At 45.3% G+C, this 20336-nt stretch overlaps 1 protein-coding gene across 7 annotated transcripts in view; it reads right to left on the bottom strand.

Annotated features, from left to right (window-relative positions):
* Nucleotides 1–20336, bottom strand: part of ZFAT (zinc finger and AT hook domain containing) — a 256026-nt gene that overhangs the window by 116317 nt on the left and 119373 nt on the right. For all 7 annotated transcript variants that reach the window (XR_001005720.1, XM_011977077.1, XM_011977081.1 and 4 more), the window contains 4 exons: nt 15786–17242; nt 14743–14975; nt 2652–2739; nt 319–468 (listed from right to left, as the gene is read on the bottom strand). Coding sequence is in view for 6 of the 7 variants with exons in the window: in XM_011977077.1 (XP_011832467.1) it covers nt 319–468; nt 2652–2739; nt 14743–14975; nt 15786–17242 (1928 nt within the window). In the remaining variant the exon portion in view is untranslated. The remainder of the gene's footprint in view (nt 1–318; nt 469–2651; nt 2740–14742; nt 14976–15785; nt 17243–20336) is intronic.

The following is a 20336-nucleotide window of genomic DNA, read 5'->3' as shown; positions in this document are numbered from 1 at the left end:
CTCCTGCCATGAATAAGACTCTGGTGTTCCTGTTCTCAAGGTACCTACATTCCAGCAGGGGAGTAGTGGTGATTTATTTCACTACAATTGCAATGAGACCTATGAAGGAGTGCACACCTCTACTCATTGCAATTGCAACTAAACGAGTAATAGTTTAAATTACTGTTTGTAGCTGGTTGATGGACACACTTCTCAGTGTGCTAAGGAAATTCTAACAGCAGGGATGTGAAGATATAGCTTCCTCTTAATGTACTCTCAAAATGAAGGATGGAAGCACAAAGTTAACAAGGTACCCAATTTGGAAAGATGAATACTCACCTTCATGAGCCCAAATATGACGCTGAAGGTCTGAGCCATTCTTCATGAAATAAAAGTCACAATATGGGCATTTCATGGCTCTCTTTCCAATTAGCCCTTTCAGCTGAACCCTCCTCCCGAGAACCTCAGAAATGGTGCTCATGGAGACCTCTAGAAGAAAAGCAGGATGTGAGAAGGAGTCAGGGGAGTCAGGGGAAGTTAGACATAAATAAACCTCATTGCTAAGCAGCACCGCAGGAGGAATCAAGGTGTGCCTCATGGTGTCCAGAGACAGGATTTTCACCTAAAAAGTTAAACCAGAATCAAATCAAGTTTCAGATCTCAGTATCTGTTAACATCACATTTGAGGAATGGAGAAGCAACATCACAAGGCAATAATCACACAAATGCAGAAACTGAAATTGTCTACAGGAAAAGTGACTCAGTTTCCCCCATAAGTAAACGTCATGGAAAAAAGCACAAGGGGGGCACTAGAGAAAACAAGAAACAGAAACGTAAGGAACAAAGCCACTAGATGCAAATGCATGGATGCCGGTTCAAGTGAACCAACAGTTAAAAAGAAAAATCCTGGCCAGGTGTGGTGGCTCACGCCTGTAATCCCAGCACTCTGGGAGGCCAAGGCGGGTGGATCACGAAGTCAGGAGATTGAGACCATCCTGGCTAACACGGTGAAACCCCGTCTCCACAAAAAAAACCAAAAAAATTAGCCGGGCGTGGTGGCAGACGCCTGTAGTCCCAGCTACTTAGGAGGCTGATGCAGGAGAATGGCATGAACTCAGGAGGCAGAACTTGCAGTGAGCCGGGATTGCACCACTGCACTACAGCCTGGGCGACACAGTGAGACTCCGTCTCAAAAATAAATAAATAAATAAATAAGAAAAGTCCTGAAGAAATTGGGGAAATTTTAAACAGACTTATAATAGGTGGCAATAATCAAGCAAAAAGTTGATCCTGTTTGCTTTATCAGTGACACACTAGTTATGTTGAAAGCAATCCTTATTAGTTAGAGATGCATTTTAAAGGTTTTTATGGAGGAATTACATGCTGTCTGGAATACACTTTAAAATATCCTAGAAGAAGAAATGTGTGTATGGTGGATACATGAAACAGTTTGACAAAACGTGGGTAACTGTGGAAGCTGAGTGACAGATACAGGATGTTCCCGGCATTGTTCTGTGTGCTCCTGTATTTGGGGATTTTCTGGAATAAAAAGTTTAAAACAATAACAAAATAATGTCTTACATCTGTTCATCAGCAAAGGCTAGCTGTTTTAAGAATAACTTTGGCTCACATTGGATCCCATGTCACTTAGGACATGAGTTAACATGAGAAGGACAGAGCTGGGCCTTCAGAGAAGCACACAGCCCACACGGTTCCCACACAGACGAAGGCCTCACAGCTCTGTCCATTCCCAGCTGAAACATGAGTGTTAGTGCCCTTCTGTTATTTCTTTATCTTCCTCCATTTATAGTCAGTGAGTCAGTTCCCTTATACCAAGAGCAGATACAAAATAAAGAACAGGAAAAAAGACACATGTATGAAGGGAGAGGCGCATTTAGACGGAATATCTGCTACTCCCTCATAAAACACACAACACCCTCATCTGCTTTCTCAAGCCTGCCTGTGGAGGCACTGGCGATCTGGGGATAAGCCTCGCCTCAGGGAGCCCCTGGGAGTGGCTGGAGAGTCACAGTGACTGGAGCACAGTGGTCAGTGCGCTGTGTATGACGTTAGCAGGGGCTGGGGGTGGACCCTCAGCCAGACTGGAAGCTACAACAGCCTCCCCAAAGGCAGGGGTCTGAGGAAGAATATAAAGAATGAACAGGAATTAACCAGGCAGGGCAGAAGGGAAAATGTTCCAAGTGGCACGAACAGAAATGACAAGGCACGAACACCCAGGTAGCCGGTGCCTCATGCACCTGAGTGGTGTGGAATGTGAGAAGACCTGTGGTGATGGTCTCTCCAACTCAAGGATGCTCCTCAGCCTGGACAGGAGCCAACACCCCTTACAAATCACCACTCCAGGTAACACAAGCTTATGACTCATATACGACCCATCCAAAGGCATGCAAAGTTCCCGTTACAAGGGGCAGGGGGTATCACTGAAATTGCAGGGGTGAGGGTAGATGCATCTGAAGACCGATAAAAGAACAAAAGGAAATAAATAATTACATCAACTTTCCAGCATCGAATAAAGATGTTTGTTTCCCATGAATGTATCACAGCTTCATCCCTTTTTATTTCTATGTAGTGCAGTTGATGTAAAACATTGTTTTAAAATAAACATAAGCATTTTTAACATTAATCTTCCACTCTAAAATGCACAACCTTACCAGGATGGTTGGTCTTGATATGTGACTTTATCAATCGATCTTCTGAAAAAGACTTTTCACAAACAGGACAAGAATAACTCCTTTTGTCCTTAATAGAAAGAGAACACAGTCAATTGACTTTCTCATTTAAATCTGTGGTCTGTAAAAAATAACCATCACTATTACCATCATCACCCACCACCACCACCACTTACCACTCGTGCTATCAACAGTCATCACCACCACCACCATCATCAATACCACCATCACCACCACTAGCACTATCAACAGTCATCACCACCATCACCACTGCCACCATCATCACCATCATCACTACCACCACCAGCACTATCATCAATAGTCATCACCACTACAACCAACACCATCACCACCACCAAAACCACGACCACCATCACCATCACCATCTTCACCACCACCACCAGCACTATCAACAGTCATCACCACCACCACAAGCAACACCACCATCACCACCACCATCACCAACACCACAACCACCATCACCATCATCACCATCGCTACCACCACTACCACTAGTGCTATCAACAGTCATCACCATCACCATCATCATCACCACCATCACCACCAGTAGCATTATCAACAGTCATTGCCACCATCACCACAACCACCATCACCATCATCACCACCACCACCAGCACTATCATCAATAGTCATTACCACCACAACCAACACCATCACCACCACCACTACCACTAATGCTAGCAACAGTCATCACCACCATCACCATCATCATCATCACCACCATCACCACCACAAGCACTATCAACAGTCATCACCACCATCACCGTCATCACCACCAACAACAGTCATCACCACCACCACAATCAACACCGCCAACACTGCCACCATCACCACCACCACCATCAACATCACCACGACCACAATCACCATCAGCAACACTAGCATTCTCATTAGCACCATCATTATCATCAGCTTCATCAAAACCAGACAAAGTACATCCTTCCAAGCACATACATATAGGATCTACCTGGCGATCCCCTACTTGAGATCCCCTACACAGTCTGGGGAGCTCAAGTGTAGGGAAATGGGGAAATGGCAACAGCTCTATTTAAAAAGGAAGGGATGGGGCTTAGAGGGGAGAGTTCTGTGGAGGTGGGTGGTACTCAACCTCAAGGCTTGATCTACCACACAGACCAGTGCTACTCTACAACCCAAGAGCATGTTATTTCTGCCAGCACTCAACGCAGGGATTGCACGGGCAAGTGATTGTACTGAGACTCACAACCACTCACAAAAGACAGGCACAGTTCATGTTCATGTTACAGATTAAGAAAACGAGGCCCAGGAGATAAGCCCAAAGTCTGAGAGGAGGAGCCAGTGTTAGAAGTAGAGTGTGCGGATGCCCACCCAGGATGCCTCCTGCCCCTGCAAGACCCGTGGCCCACTGAGGCTGCAGGTAGGTTGTTCATCCTGCACTGCTGCAGCTTCACAGCCGGGACCACCATGGTGTAACATTTTCAGTTAGGAAGATGCTTTTGTGAATTACCAAGCTATGGCTTTTGCTCACCTCCCTTTGCTCTCAGCGCTCACTTGAGGGTGATTTCATATCTCTCTTTTCCCCCAGCATGGGTGTTATTGGTTGAATTACATCCCCTAAAAAATCATATGTCAGAGTCCCAACCTCCAATACCTCAGAATGTGACCTTATTTGGAAACAGGGTCTTTACAGAGGTAATCCAGTCAAAATGAGGTCACTAGGGTGGGCCCTCATCCAATGTGACTGGTGTCCTTATAAAAAGGGGAAATTTGAACACAGAGCTGCACACAGGGAGAACACCATGTGCAGATGGAGGCAGAAACCACAGCAATGCATCTGCCAGCAAAGAAACACCACAGACAGACAGCAAATCACCTGAAGCTCACAGAGAGGCACGGACCACATCCTCCCCCATGGCCCTCAGGAGGAAGCGGCCCTGCCAACACCTTGACCTCTGCCTTCTGCTCTCCAGGATGGTGTGACAGTAAATATCTGCTGTTTATACATCAGTCTGAGGCACTTCTGATAGCCAAGCTTACCAAACCCACAGCTTACAGAGAGCCAAATCCTGGTAGGGAGGACTCTGTGCAGATAGCCGAACAAAAAGTAAAAACAAAATATGCAGAACTACCACTGCAAGGAAATGTTTTGGGCTGTGTGTGTTTTGGGAGAGGTTAATCCACTCCATGCTCTCTTGGATTTACAGAAGGACTAATTCCCTCTACTTGTGGAGCCCCTACTGTGAGCTCCATAAGGCACCAAGTGTGTTCCATGCCTTGTGTGATGAATGCACTCCTCACTGTGCTCCCCGCTGGGCAGTCTACTCCTACTCTAAATAATGAAAAGCACAAGAGCTACCACTTCGTAAGAACTCACTGGATGCAAAGTGCTTTACATACCATATCCTATGAGGCCTTTAGAAACTTGCCCAAGGTTCACACTACACGAAGGGCAGAGCTGGACTCCAGAGTTCTTGCTCTTGTGAGACCCTGACTAGCAGAACAGGTTCAGGGCTCTGAGCCCCTGGGTTCAAATCTTAGTTTTGCCCCCTTATTAGCTGTGGAACTTTGCACAAGTGATTCAACCTCTCAGTGCCTCCGTTTCATTGTCTGTAAAATGGCAATAAAAAGCAATGCCTCCTTCACAGGGTCACAAGAAGGATAAAGGAGATGAAAAACACATGGAGTGTTTAGAATGGAGCCTGTCCTATAGTGAGTGCCCCATAAATCTGAAAGACTTTGCTGCTGTGGTTTCCATGTTGCTATCATGCAACTCAGCCTGAGACAGCAGCCCTTCTCATGGGCTCATATTCCCCGGGAGTCTCCGAGAGCGGGATGTGAATGAGCAGCCTCCACCTGCTTTGGTGTTCCCCGGCGCACACTTAGACAAAGCGTACTTTACATTAAAAACCAAAACCAAACCAAACCAAAAGTCCCTCTGAACAACCAAATGGTTTGGATGCCTTTCCCACCAAACATCTGAATACCAAGCAACGCCAGCCAAGCGCACATGTCCAAAGGGTCCAGGCATGTCTTACGAAACTGTCCTGAGTTTTCCGGCCAGGCAATGCCACAGACCCCCAGCCAGGCTACACTACAGGCTCAGGGCTCCTCAGAGGACTCCTGTCACCGTTGTCCTCTGCCCTTGGCCTCGGGCAAGATGCCCCGGGTTAGGCAGGCATCCTGGAGACCTCCACCACCCCTGGCTGCCTCTCGGTGCCCACATCATCAGAGTTGGCGTTCAGAAGGGCTTTGAAGGAGTTTACAGTGATCTCCCCTGAGCCTCTGCTATTTGATTTTTTTTCTTTTAATCTCTGATAGTCAGAAAGCAATTTATCTCAGAGTTTATCAGGGCCCCTTATTTTTTGATGCCTTTGAAGACTGTCAGAAGGACACAGATGGTGGTAAAGGGTATGGGGCGGGGGTTGTCGGGGGAACTCTTAGGACTCATTTACTTCTTTTTCAAAACCTCAGTTCCATACCAGAGATGAAAACTCGGACTGACACAGCAAACTTAAAAAGAGTGGTGGTTAAAAGAGCTCCCAGTAGAGATGGAGAGTCTGAGAGACCTACGCCTTAATGACGGTAGGAGAGCCCAGCTTTTGGAGTCTGTTTGCTCTGACAGAAATGGCCTTGAAAGAAAGGAGACACCGCAGGAAGCTGCAGTATGGCCCGGGGTGCAGGGTCAGCCCCAAGCCTGAGGCTCAGAGCCCAGCTCTCTGCTCCGGGCAAACCTCATCTGGTCTATGCCTTAGCGGCAGGTGCTTTAAAAAATAAAGGTGGGGGTTTCTACTCAACCATTTCTCAGGAATAAAGACCACAGTTATGGCATGTGCTGTCCTCCACGGACTCATTCATTCATTCCTCAGCTGCTATAGGACCCCTGTTATGTGTCAGGCACTGCACTGAGGAAGAGGGGTGAGATTCTCAGGGGCTCGAATGCTCATCAAGAAAGAGATGTGCCAACACGTGGAACCCAACAATCCGCGAGGATGTCTGCAGAAAGTGCAGCAAAGCACAGGAAAAATGATGTCGAAATTGCAACTGATTTGAACAAGTTAGAAGAGAGCCAGAAATGTGCTCGATTTAGGATTTCAACTCAAGGATTTTCCTTTCCACTGGAAATAGTTCTGTTTTGCCATGTGATGCCCTTTCAATTTAGAATCTCAGTTTCTGCTGAAATGAAGCTATTCTATGCACAACATGCTCTGGTAGCCTGAGGTCTCCTGGACAGCGGATAAAACACCTAAATGGAGCAACACAGAAGCAAACGTGTTTCGTGATCAAGTAAGAAAAGACCATTTTCTTAAAGCTTGTGGGAAGGGAAAACATTATGTACAATCATTTTAATTAAACAACATTTCCTCTACTTTAAAAGTACACATACTGACTGTGTGTACCCATTTATTTCCAGAAACAGATTGAAAGTAGCTTCCTCTCGCTTCTCAGTGCTTTGTTGGCAACATATTATTTTAGCTTATCTCCAGAAAGTACATGTAAGATTTCTTTTAAATATGTGTACCTTTATAGCCAAAGAAAGACTATGCGTTTCTCAGTGACAAAGGTTAAGTATTCTAAACATTTGTTGGGAGACCATCAGACTCAATAGATGCACCACCACCAATCACTATTACTATTCCTCTTCTTCCTCCTCCTCCTAAAAAGGAGGATTAGAAGGATGAATTACTCTGGACAGGCCCCTCCCTACATGCCTGGGACTAGGCTGTGTCCCTTACAAACATGATCTCGCTAAATTCCCATGGAAGTGGGTCCTGTTGGCTTCATTTCCAGGGGATTTGTTAGGTTATGGAGTCACACCACTTCTTAGTCCCAGAGTCAGAATGTAACATCAAATGCACCAACTCCCAAGCTCGGGCTGTAACTGCTACAAGACCCTTAGCATCAGGTTATCTTTGAGGTTTTCTGAGAAGCAACACAGGTCAGAAATAAAGGGAATAAACTGGCAAATCATAAACATCCACCAGATGCTCCACTTCCTGCTGCCTCACACTTTTGTGTAGCGAAAAGAAAGAGAGATCAGACTGTTACTGTGGCTATGTAGAAAGGGAAGACACAAGAAACTCCATTTTGACCTGTACCCTGAACAATTGCTTTGCCCTGAGATGCTGTTAATCTATAACTTTGCCCCAACCTTGAGCTCACAGGAACATGTATCGTATGGAATCAAGGTTTAAGGGATCTAGGGCTGTGCAAGATGTGCCTTGTTAACCAAATGTTTACAGGCAGTATGCTTGGTAAAAGTCATCGCTGTTCTCCAGTCTCGATAAAGCAGGGGCACAATGCACTGCGGAGAGCCGCAGGGACCTCTGTCCTGGAAAGCCGGGTATTGTCCACGGTTTCTCCCCATGTGATAGTCTGAAATATGGCCTCGTGGGATGAGAAAGACCCGACTGTCCCCCAGCCCAACACCTGTGAAGGGTCTGTGCTGAGGAGGATTAATAAAAGAGGAAGGCTTCTTGCAGTTGAGATCGAGGACGGCCACTTTCTCCTGCCTGCCCCTGGGAACTGAATGTCTCGGTATAAAACCCAATTGTACATCTGTTCAATTCTGAGATAGGCGAAAAGCTGCCCTGTAGAGGGAGGCAAGACATGTTGGCAGCAATGCTGCTCTGTTACTCTTTACTCCACTGAGATGTTTGGGTGGAGAAAAGCATAAATCTGGCCTACGTGCACATCCAGGCATAGTACCTTCCCTTGGACTTATTTGTGACACAGACTCCTTTGCTCACATATTTTCTTGCTGACCTTCTCCCCACTGTCACCCTACTCTCCTGCCACATTCCTCTTGCTGAGATAGTGAAAACAGTAATTAATAAATACTGAGGGAACTCAGACACTGGTGCTGGTGCAGGTCCTCTGCATGCTGAGTGCCAGTCCCCTGGGCCCACTTTTCTTTCTCTATACTTTGTCTGTGTCTTATTTCTTTCTGTCTCTCATTCCACCTGACGAGAAATACCCACAGGTGTGGAGGGGCTGGCCCCTTTCACTTTTTGTGTCAGGAGGAACTTTAAATAACAGATTCTCAGATCCCACCTCAAATTATGGTGGAGGTAAGAGCTCAGGAATCTCATTCATAACAATTATCACCATGTGACTCTGACTGAGGTGGTCATGAATTATGTGATTTAGGCCACTAAATACGTACTTAAGGAGACCCACAGGGGTCACCCATCTGACAGCACCACCCAGCACATTCATGCACACACTAACAGATAAACATTTAAACACTGAAACAAATGCCTCCGAAAATAATACTTACACTTGGTAGAGGTGAATAATGCTGACAAGTTCTATTTTATTTTATTCTGTTTCATTTATAAGATATCCTAGCTATGAGTCACTAAACTGATTTCACAACCTTCTAACAGATTTTTGTTGTTGTTGTTTTGTTTTGTTTTTGAGAGAGAGAGAGAGAGAATGCTGACTTGGGTGTTCTGTACAGTACATATTTTCTAATGCAGTCCTCAAGGAGGCAGAGAAAAGTACTTTTTATCTCCATTTTTATAGCTGAGAAAACTGAGGGTCCGGGAGGCTAAGGATTTGCCCCAAATCACAGAGACAGATATGGGGTCTGAATTCGGGCATATCAGAACCTAAAGACCTCCTCTCATCCTACTAAAACTGCGTTTGCTCAAGTGCCCCCTTTATAAAATTTGCACAGTTCTGTAAACAGTGGATTTGCTCCAGAAATGTCACTGACTCACTCTCTTGACTAGGTCCCCGTATTTCCTTAATGCCAAGACACCTTTGACTATAAGTTGACATCATCTAGTTACTAACTGGAAGAAGGAGGTAGTGGGAAGAAACTTCGTTAAATGTACACATTCTTTCCAATCATTAGGTTTATCCTTGGCTAATAAATGGTTGTAAGAGTCACAGAAAGAGGTACTTAGCCAGATCATCCTACAGTCCTGGTGCAACTGGAAAGAACTTGGATATGGGCCCATTTGAGGGGCAGGTCGGGGAGATGGCTACTTTTAATCTCCTTCGTTTTTGCTCTTCATGGGAATCTGTGCTGAAAGCAGTAAATGCTGAAACAAATGCAGAAGGTCAGGCAGCCAACATTACAATACCTGCTTCCATCTCTAGGGTCACAGGTAAGGAAACCAAGCCCCACACTGGTGCAAGGTCTCGTCCCAGGTCCTGTGCATTTCCTAATCAGAACAGCACCATTCTCCTGACCCAGCTAGACCCTGCCATGATCACAGTCCTAAGATCAACCACATGGACATCCATAAGGCACTCTGACATCACAAAGCACAGTCACGCTATCCCACTGGAGCACTGCCACCATCCAGAGAAAGCAGGGAAGTATTTTTCACTCCACTTTCAGGTAAAGGGAAATAAAGACCAAGCAGTCTGCACAGTCCACAGACACAGAGCCAGAGTCCCGTCTTATAATTCCAAATTCCCAGTTTTATCCATTTCATGGCAGCAATGACGGTACAAGTGTCAGAACAGTGACAATGACACAGCTAAATACTGGTGGGTGGTGACGAAAACATGGATAATTCTTCTTAGACACTTCAAAATTTTTGAAAACCCTTTTAAGGAAAGGTAAATACTTAACCTACTGGAATTAACCTCCATGCTTTCTTAGGTGATTTCACAAAGAACTGGACTGAATCCTGTGGATTTAAAACACCCTGTAGTTGGGAGGTACTGTCTTGGTGAAATTACCACTAAAAAATGCCATCAACTGATGAAATGCAGTGTATCCATGCAATGGAATATTATTCAGCTATAAAAAGGAAACCATGGATGAATTAAGTGACAGAAATGAGTCACAAAAGACTGTATTGAATATACATATTTTATGATTTCTTTCTTAAAAAAAGAAAGAAAGGAGGCAAATCCAGAGATATAGAAAGCAGATTAGTGGCTGCCTAGGGCTCAGGGAGGGGGACAAGGGATGGCAGCTGATGGGTACCAGGTTCCTTTATGAGATGATGAAAAAGCTCTGAAATTAGCTGTGGTGATAGTTGCACAACTCCATGAATATACTAAAAAAAAAAAAAAAAAAAAATTTGATTTCACACTTTAATGAGCAAATTGTATGCTATGTAAAACATATCTTGATAAAGTAAAGCTGTTACCAAAAAAAACCCACCTTAACTGTCCTTGAAAATACAGAATTCTATTTAAAACACTTGGCGATAGCAACTTTATTATCAGATCAAAAGAGTCTTCATTCAGGGAAAGCAGAATTTTTTTTTCTTTTTTTCTTTTTTTTACTGCGTCAGCATTTTCTTGGTACCCTTGGCTTCATTACAAAAATAATTTGCAGGCTCAAAACACAAATGTTGTCTAAACTAAAAATCCTGGAATCTGTTTTCATAAATCATGCTATCTTACTATGTTGGCAATATGGTCCACCTGCTTCATGGAAAATGTTCACTAATTCAACATCCTGGAGTAAATACAAAAAGCTTCCCCTTGGTTTGTGCTGTTGACTCTGCTGGGAATTTCCTCCTCACTCTCTTTCCTGGCCCAAATCTACTCATAACCTCAGAACCCCTTCCTTGAGACAGCCCTCAGAACCCTTCCTCCCAGGTCCTTTCCAGGCAAATTTTTTTGGGGGGGGAGTACACTCTTGTATTGATGTCACGGTCCCTCTCACGTTGCCATTTTGCCATTACTGTTTACTTGTTTAGCTCCCCCTTCACAAAACCAAGAGCACCCTGCGGGCAGGGATCAGGTCTTACTTGAAAATCTCAATGCCTGACACATAGAGGAGGGGGCCTCCAGCCAGCACTGGCTGGCTTTGGAAGCAGTGGCAACACATTCACCTTTAAAAGCGTCTCAGCTGGAAGAACTGCAAATATCAGTGAGGGAAAAGATTGAAGTTAAATGTACAACTTCTAAGAAAACATGAGAGCTAACGAGAAGCACACCAGCATATCTTTTTTATAAGGTCAACTAAGTCACAACCCCTTATTCAGCACGCTGCTCTTCTCTTGCAGTTAGCTGCATAGAAATTTTATTATCGTAATATAAAGCACAACTGCCACTTAACAGCACAGAAAGAATCAACACAGTCCCTGCCCTCATGGTACATCTGCCTCAACCACATTCCTTCAGATGATGGACAAGTGTCCAAGAGACCTACCAAGAACCACGTGGTTGATGTTAACGACCAACTACAACAAAATGGGCAGCCCCGGGCAGTGGTGAGAATGTGGGCTTAAATGCTTTTGTTTTTATTTTTAAAGTAAAAACATTTATTTATCTTCCCTTCCCTTTCTTTTTTTTTTTTTTTAATTATACTTTAAGTTCTAGGGTACATGTGCACAACATGCAGGTTTGTTACATATGTATACATGTGCCATGTTGGTGTGCTGCACCCATTAACTCGCCATTTACATTAGGTATATCTCCTAACGCTATTCCTCCCCCCGTCCCCTCCCCACAATAGGACCCGGTGTGTGATGTTCCCCTTCCAGAGTCCAAGTGATCTCATTGTTCAGTTCCCACCTATGAGTGAGAACATGTGGTGTTTGGTTTTCTGTTCTTGCAATAGTTTGCTGAGAATGATGGTTTCCAGCTGCATCCATGTCCCTACAAAGGACACGAACTCATCCTTTTTTATGGCTGCATAGTATTCCATGGTGTATATGTGCCACATTTTCTTAACCCAGTCTGTCACTGATGGAAACCTGGGTTGATTCCAAGTCTTTGCTATTGTGAATAGTGCCACAATAAACATACGTGTGCATGTGTCTTTATAGCAGCATGATTTATAATCCTTTGGGTATATACCCAGTAACAGTATGGCGATTCCTCAAGGATCTAGAATTAACTTCTAGTCTCTGTCCCTTACCAATGGCACAGCCATGAACAAATTACCAAACGACTCTGTAATGCCAGGTCCCTAATCTGCCCAGTGGAGGAAATACTCCAACTCCTAGAAGTAATATGAGAATTAAGACCACACAAGGAGCTGACCCACAGGATAAAGACAGCAGCTGTTCCTTCCCTTTCCCCCAACATGTATTTCCCCAGATGCCATCCTACATGTTCACACTGAAGAGATAAGCCTCTCAGTAGGAAGATTCGTAACCACATAAAGTTGAAATGAGAAACCTCTTTAAATGCTGGTTTATTAAGAATGAAGGCAGATGAGACTGGGGCCAAAGATCTCTGCACACCTTCCTGACACTCCCCCACTGATCATGAGGTCCAGGGATGTGGCCAGGAGGCCAGGCATCAGCAGCTGGGGGAAGAAAATCTCTGGGCTGAACTGTGGGTCCCTCACAACAGGCAGGCAAGATTTGGGTGTGCAAGAATACATACAGTCCCAGGTGGTAAAGCTCACTTACAACTTCCTTTTTCTTGTCATTCTTTCAGCCTATGTTTCAAAATCTCTAAATCCAGAGCAGCAAGTTCCAAAAGCAGAAGTAGAATCAATGATGGTAACAGTCCAGGACACACAGTGCTTGCTCCATGCCAGGCACTGTTCTGAGACATTTGCATCTATTCTCTCACTTCATCCTCACCCAAGGATGGGTAAACTGAGGCAAATAGGTCACATGACTTATCCCAAGGCTAAAAACGTGTAAACGGGGGAGCCAGGGTGAAAACTTAGCAGTCTGCTTCCTAGTCTTTATTGCCATATTCAAAGGCTTCTCCCAAGAACTTGTTCTCGTACTGGCTTCACTCCCTCCTGACTTCATATGAGTTTCCAGCAAAATCACTTTAATGAATTCTGCCACCTCACTTTTCCCGGCCATAATAGTGTACTGGAAGCAGTATCTACATAACAGCAGTTCCATGAGGAATTACAAACAACGTGCCTTCACATGCTACTCAAAGAGAGAGAGAGAGAAAGAAAAGGAAGGAGACAGGATGTTTACTGAGAAGTGCCGAGTGACATGCAACAGCAGGTACACAGTCAACTACATGACAAGCACTGTGCCAAGTTCTTTAGAGTACTGTACGTGTGTGTGTGTGTGTGTGCATATAAGTGTATGTGTGTAGGTGTGTATAAGCACGTGTATAAATACATGTATATACACATCTGTGTGTGTGTGTATATGCATACATGTGTGGATGTATATAAAATAGATATTTTAAAAATATGTATCTTATACAGAAGGCTATTTCATACAGGACTCAGGAAAGACAAGTGACTTGCCCAAGGCCACAGGGACTGTGAGAGTGCTGAAGACAGTGTTTGAATCCAGGTGTCCAACCCCAAAGCCCATGCTCTGACCTACTCACCACACCCAAACACCCCGACTTGACCCTTAGTGACAAACTGCTATGATTTTTATGCCAGGAAACCATGGTAGCACATCAAATTTCTGAAGCTTCACTTTTTGCTGTCTGTAGCATAAAAAGGCATTCAATTAAAACAGAACCACACCTGGGGCCAGATGTGCTTCCTTTATAACTTTAAGAAGTCTCAAATCACTCTCAGGTGTCAGCCTCTTGAGTTAGATTAGAATTTGCAAAAATAAACATTCATTCATTGTGTTACGAGATCCTCCACCAAAGACCTAAAGAAATTTACCTTCGTGAATATTAACAGCATCTTGAATTAACATATCACTTTTTAAAAATAAATGTGCTTCAAAGACATTCTCTCCCAGAGATTAAAATGACACAAAACTGTGACAATAGTGGTCATCAACATCTACTATGAACCAAATATTGTTCTCATCACTGTACACCACTATCTAATTCAACCTCTCAACCACATTCAGTAGTAGCTATTACTGTTATCTCCGCTATTAATTATTCCTTAAAATGTCATTTAAGAAATTCTGACTTTACTTCTACTCTATAGATATTTCTTCTGTAGACTTTATCTGATGCTAAAAAAATCTGCACAGGAAACAATTTGTTCCATCTAATCTCTTTTTTCAACATATTAGAGACTCTTGCTGTTAGAAAGAACCTAGGAAGCCTCTGTCATGCGCACAGCTGTGTAAAGAGAAGGACCTCTCTGTTTTCAGGGCTGACCTACAGCGGGGACACCTACATATATGCATAAACTTGAGAAAGCAATGAGCACCCAGGGGAGACGGGGCTGCCGCTTGGGCTTGCTACTTACCAGCGCTGTGTGAACTTTAAGATGTGCCTGTAGCTTATATTTATCTGGAGTCGAGTAGTCACAGCCGTCAGTGGGACACTTCAGCAAGATGTTACTGTGTTTCTGAATTACGTGGCGTTTAAGGCAGTTTTTGGTGATGGAAGAATAATGACACTGGGAGCAATAATACAGATGTTCCCGGGTGTGGGTGCGGACATGCATATCAAAATGCACTTGGTACCAAAAAAGTTTGCCTAAAAAAATATTTTCACATGAGAACAAGGAAGTTTTTTTTGACTGATTTTGAATTTTTTAAATGATTATTATTTTTTATCTACCATATTTATCTCCCTCTTGCACTTGTCCGGGTCGCCCTTCATACTTTTCACCACATTTCTGCCTGAAAATTACTTTTCAAAGGTGGGAGGTTGCAAATATTAAGGGTGCTACTATTTTTTGCATGACGTCAGGGCCAGCAGAGGAGGAAGTCATGTAAGAACCAGTTATGGCGCCAAATACCATGATGCACATGCATAAATCTGCTAGTCTCTGAGTTCTACTGGCCCTCCTGGGACAGCAGGTCTGGAGCTGGATTTTCGATATCCTGCACCACCAGCTCCCCAGGAGTTCCAGGAGCCATGCTTTCATTGTGAGTTGCAGGGTGCTATTTGGGACCTCCCTACAGAGAGCTGCAGCCACTTTTGTAACTTTTGTAACCTCTCTTGGCTGATCTAGTAGTTGACCACAATTTAAAGCTCAACTTTAAACTTGTCATGTGCCAGAAGAGATTCTTCTTAGTTAGAGTTCTGGTAGAGGTCATGGGTAACCCTCAGCACACACACCTGACCAGGTCAACACGGTCAACTGTGCGACCATCCCGGCCGCCTCCATAAGACTCCAAGCGCTAACTGCCACACAGCGGTCACCGTTCCTATCTACAATGGAGGAGGGTGGCTCACTTAGAAGGTGTTCTTTGCAAACAGATGTGAGCTCAAATCAAATGCGAGGTGACCACAGCGTGATGGGAGTGGACAGGGCCGCGCACCGGCGCTGCCTTTCCTTACCACAGTATTCACACTCCAGGTCTCCATAAACCTTCCGGATCCGCTCGCACAAGCTGGTGTTCATTTGCTTCTTCTGTAAACTGTTCAGGACCTTCATGAATGCGGTGATGCCTGACCGGTGCTCAGGGGCAGCTTTGCAAGAGTCAGGCTGATGTGCGATGGTGTCCCTACCACCAGCTACTGGAGGGAGGAGGTCCGAGGCCTCGGCTGGGTTTGACCTGAGACAACTGCTGGGGTCTGAGTCACCAGCTGAAAGCACAGCCATGTTCTGCCCTTCCCCTGGGGAGCTCTGGGCGCCCTGGCTCTCCTGGTCTGACCCAGCGCTCTGGGCCTTGGACAGCAGTAGTGTGATCACTTCACCTTGCGTCTGGACTGAGCCTGTGTGCTGCGTGTCTGGGGGCTTCTCAGGAGCAGCATGAGCCTCCGTGGAGGAGCTATCATTTTTCAACAAAAAATCATCTGAAACCACCTCTTGAGAGTGCAGGTCTGAGGAGGAGACCACGGTGGTTTCCAGCTCACAGGGTGGCAGGGCTGTGCTTTCGGCCTGCGGGCAGGCCAGGTGAACGGTTGGGGCAGGCACTTCCCCAGGGGCCTCCGGCTCCTTCTGGTCCTCCTCCGGCTGAGTGTCCCCAGGACAGGCCTCTTCCTTGAGTGCATTCATGCCCTGGAGGGCAAACTCCTCTTCCACCAGCTGCAGCTGGTCCCCCAGAGCTTCTTGCTGGATGTCCCCACCAGGCTCCAGGAGGCAGAAGCTCTGGTTGATGGAACTGGTGAAGACCAAGGCCTCTTGGGCAGCCCCGTGCACCTCTTTGATGTGGGAGCGCAGCCTGATGGAGCTGACGAACTTCTTGCGGCAGACGGCACAGACGTACACAAAGGGGTGCTTCCTGACATGCAGTTCCAGCGCCTGGTACTTGGTGGCCCCATGGCCACAGAGCTCACAGGCAAAAGGCCACTTGTCTCCGTGGACCAGCATGTGGCGGTCGCGGTCCAGCTCATTCTTAAACTTGCGCTCACAGATGTGGCAGTCATAGAGCAGCTGCCGCTTGCCCTCCCTTGTCATCAGGCAGAGCTCATCCAAGGCCTCCTTGACCTTCTTGTCCTGCGGGTCATGTGCATCTCGGATGTGCTTGATGAGGTTCTTGACGTCAGAGTACTTCTTCTTGCAGAAGCGGCAGTGTTGCTTGATCTTCTTGTGCACCCGCTCAATGTGCACCTTGAGGTGGCCCTTGCTCAGGCAGGTGAACGAGCAATAGTCGCAGGCGAACTTCTCGCCGGTGTGCTTGCGCAGGTGCACGTTGAGGTTGGCCTTGATGGCACTGGCGTAGCTGCACTGGGGGCACTTGTATGGCTTTTCATTGGTGTGGATCCTCAGGTGGGCCTGCAGCGAGTGCTTGAACTTGAAGACCTTGTTGCAGTATTCACAAGTGAAGATTTTGAGCTGAGTGGGACCTAGCCTAGAAACAGATGACAGCATGGTTACATCCGGAGACCCTGAATGTTCCTCATGAACTCTACATCCTTGTTATGAACCAAACACTGAAGGCTGAAAAGTGAACGAAACTGGACAGACACTGGATGGGTGCATTCATTCACTCAACAAACAGGATCAGAGGGCTCATGTGGGCCGTGATCCTTCAGGAGCTCACAGTCTTGTGGGAGGGAGGACAGGTTGGCAAATGTTTACATGACAGCGTGGTATGTATTAATAGGAATACACACACGGCAAAAAAGGAAAAAGACCTCTAACCTGGATTGGGGTAGCTGAGAAAACTTGAGGAAGAGATGTCTGCCTGGACTGGGGCTTCAAGAAAAGGAAAGAAGGAAGCAAAAGAAGGAAGATGGAAGCAGAAGGACAGGTGTGCCGTCTACTACATGCACAATAATAATCAGCTGTGCTCCAAGCTGACCTAGGTGGTTCTGCGATATTTTGACAGGACTAGTCTTAATGGCATGAATTCAGTCTGCTGCATAAGACTGGATGCAACCATCTTTTCAATAGCTTGGTAAAGCCAGACTTGCCTATTCATTCAACCAACTGTTGGGGGTGACTCTTTTACTTTCTGCAAGTTTCCATGTGAGGGCCACCCATTAGTGAAAGACCCCTGGCCTTTCTCCACATCCTTACTTCTTCTCAAGAAAAGAGGACCAATGTGTTTGACTGGTGACTTCAGAGGAGGACCTAAGTCACGAGCTGAGCTCTGCCTATTTCTGGGGAGGATGTGCCTGACTGGGGTGAGCATGGGATACAGCGGGCACTTAGCCAGCTGGGCCTCTGTGAGCCTGGCCACAGCGATCCAGGACTGCGAGTGGGAGAGAAAGTCTGTCACATTCTGCAGGCAGTAACAGGAGGCTCCTGCTGACTTGTACCCCACTGTTCTCCTCCACATCTCTGTCAGTCATAGAGCTGGCGTGTGGCTCTCCATCTTCCTCCTCCTCTATCGTGGTTGGTTTAGAACTCAGATGGGGAAAATAGGGTTGCTGTTTATTAACTTTGTATTCCATTTATTCATAAATGGCCACCATTTGTTAACACCTGCCAATGTGTTTCAGATACTGTGTCAGATTTCATGCATGTGGTGAAGAATAAAAGCATGGTCCACCTGCCTCATGAATTCTCTCTCTTTCAGTACAGCAATGTGTGTGCTGAATGAGATAGTAATAATAACAGCTAATAATTACTGAGTATGTGTAGTATGATAAGCTCTATGCTAAGTATTTAATCCCATCTGTATCGTTATACTCATTTTACAGATGAGAAAACTGAGTCTTTGCCCCATGTTGTACAATCGGTAAGTGGTGAAGCCAGGACTTGAATCTAGGAAGACGCCAACTCTAGAGCCTACATGTGCATGCTCATCCTCTCTACTGCCTGAAATCGCTGACACGCAGCGACCCTGCCCCAGAGTGACTGTGCTGCAAAGAAGGCTCCCTGTGTGGGGTTTCCATTGCTGCTGGAATGGCCAAGCCTTGTTTCTGAAACCAGCAAATGGCAATCACCAAAGTACCACAATAGGAACCAGGGACAGGCACTGACAGATGAGTCTAAGGAGGCAAGTGAGGCTTCTTCTCCAGCCATAACTGCTTTCTCTGGACAATGTGTCCAGGTTATCCAAAAAGGACCTCAAACGTACTAATAATCATGTAGTGCTATTAACAAGATATCATTCAACTGAACCCACTCTCACTGTAAAGTCTATAGTTATAAAACTACCCAAACAACTGTGTCTGATCAACACAGGTGGCCTTGTCTTTAAATTTAAAATATTTAAATGGATTGCAGTCCATAAATACCAGAGGATACAATTCACATGATGTAATTATAATATTTAAATTTGGAAGTTACTAGTATGCCTGCATGCTAAGCCCAAGGCTAATTTAAGGAAAGTAATTTGGATCTTTCTCAAATGACAAAGATATCCAGAAGGTGATACATATTATTGGCACAAAGCATGCCAAAGAAAGAAACCCTGGATTCATAACATTAATTAAATAAATAAATCAAGACTTTGCATATTTTCTCTTCTACTGCAAGATCTAAATGGTCAGGAGAATCTTTTGCTCTGATTTTTTGTATTATTAGGCAAATACCTGGTAAGGCCCTTAATGCCCGGGTTCCCCTCGAGGATAGTGAATCTGATGAGGATGCTACACAGCCTCCATCTGACTCTTAAGTCCAAGTCATTGACTGTGACAGTGAACCGATGCCAGAGCTTCGATGTCCACGCGAGTTCTATGAAGTCACTTTACTCCAAATGCTGCCTCCTCAGAGAGGTACTCTCACCACTGCTTTTACAAAGAAATCCAGCAGAACTTTAAAGGGTCATACTCCTTAATTCAGTTATTCCACTTCTGGGAATTTATCCAAAAGAAAGAATACAAATTTCAGATGATGGCGCTCATGGCTCATTTTCCGCAATGGTTAAGAGTGGGAAGCTGTTCGAAGGTACCAACATAGGGAACTAGTTTGTTTGCATGTTTATCTTTCTTCACTCATTCATTCTCTTAAAAAAGTGTTCCAGGTACTCAGGATACAAAAGGGAATGAAAACAAGCACAGCCCAGGTCTCTGGAGCTCACCTTCCAGAAAGTGCCATAGGCCAGCCTACATAATAAATATAAAAGTAAGCAGACAAGGACCATCAGGCTCCCTGGGAGAAGGATAAGGGCCGGACACTCTGAGAGTCCAGTCAGGGTAGATTGATTTGGTCTAGGGACAGGGAAGGCCTCCCTGAGGACAAGACATTTGAGCAAAAAGCTGAAGGACAGATAAGCATTAACTAAGAAAAAGGGAGGAAAGGCATCCAGGAAGAGGAAGGGGTGCCTGCAAGAAAGACTAAGGAAGTGAAAAGAGGCCCAGATGGCCGGAGCAGATGGCAGAAGCAAGAGTACTGGGGAACCACAGCAGGTGGACAAGGCTCAGAGGTGGCAGGACTAGTCTTGGAAGCCCCCTGTACCCCTAAGAGCAAGGCAAAGCCCAAAAGGGTAACCATCAGATAAGCATTTTTAAAAGATCTCGTTGGCTCCACTGTCAACAGTTGAGCTGATTACA

The sequence above is a fragment of the Mandrillus leucophaeus genome, unplaced genomic scaffold, assembly GCF_000951045.1.
Source record: "Mandrillus leucophaeus isolate KB7577 unplaced genomic scaffold, Mleu.le_1.0 Scaffold173, whole genome shotgun sequence".
NCBI classification, from domain to species: Eukaryota; Metazoa; Chordata; class Mammalia; order Primates; family Cercopithecidae; genus Mandrillus; species Mandrillus leucophaeus.
This window is presented reverse-complemented; position numbering and strand designations above follow the sequence as displayed.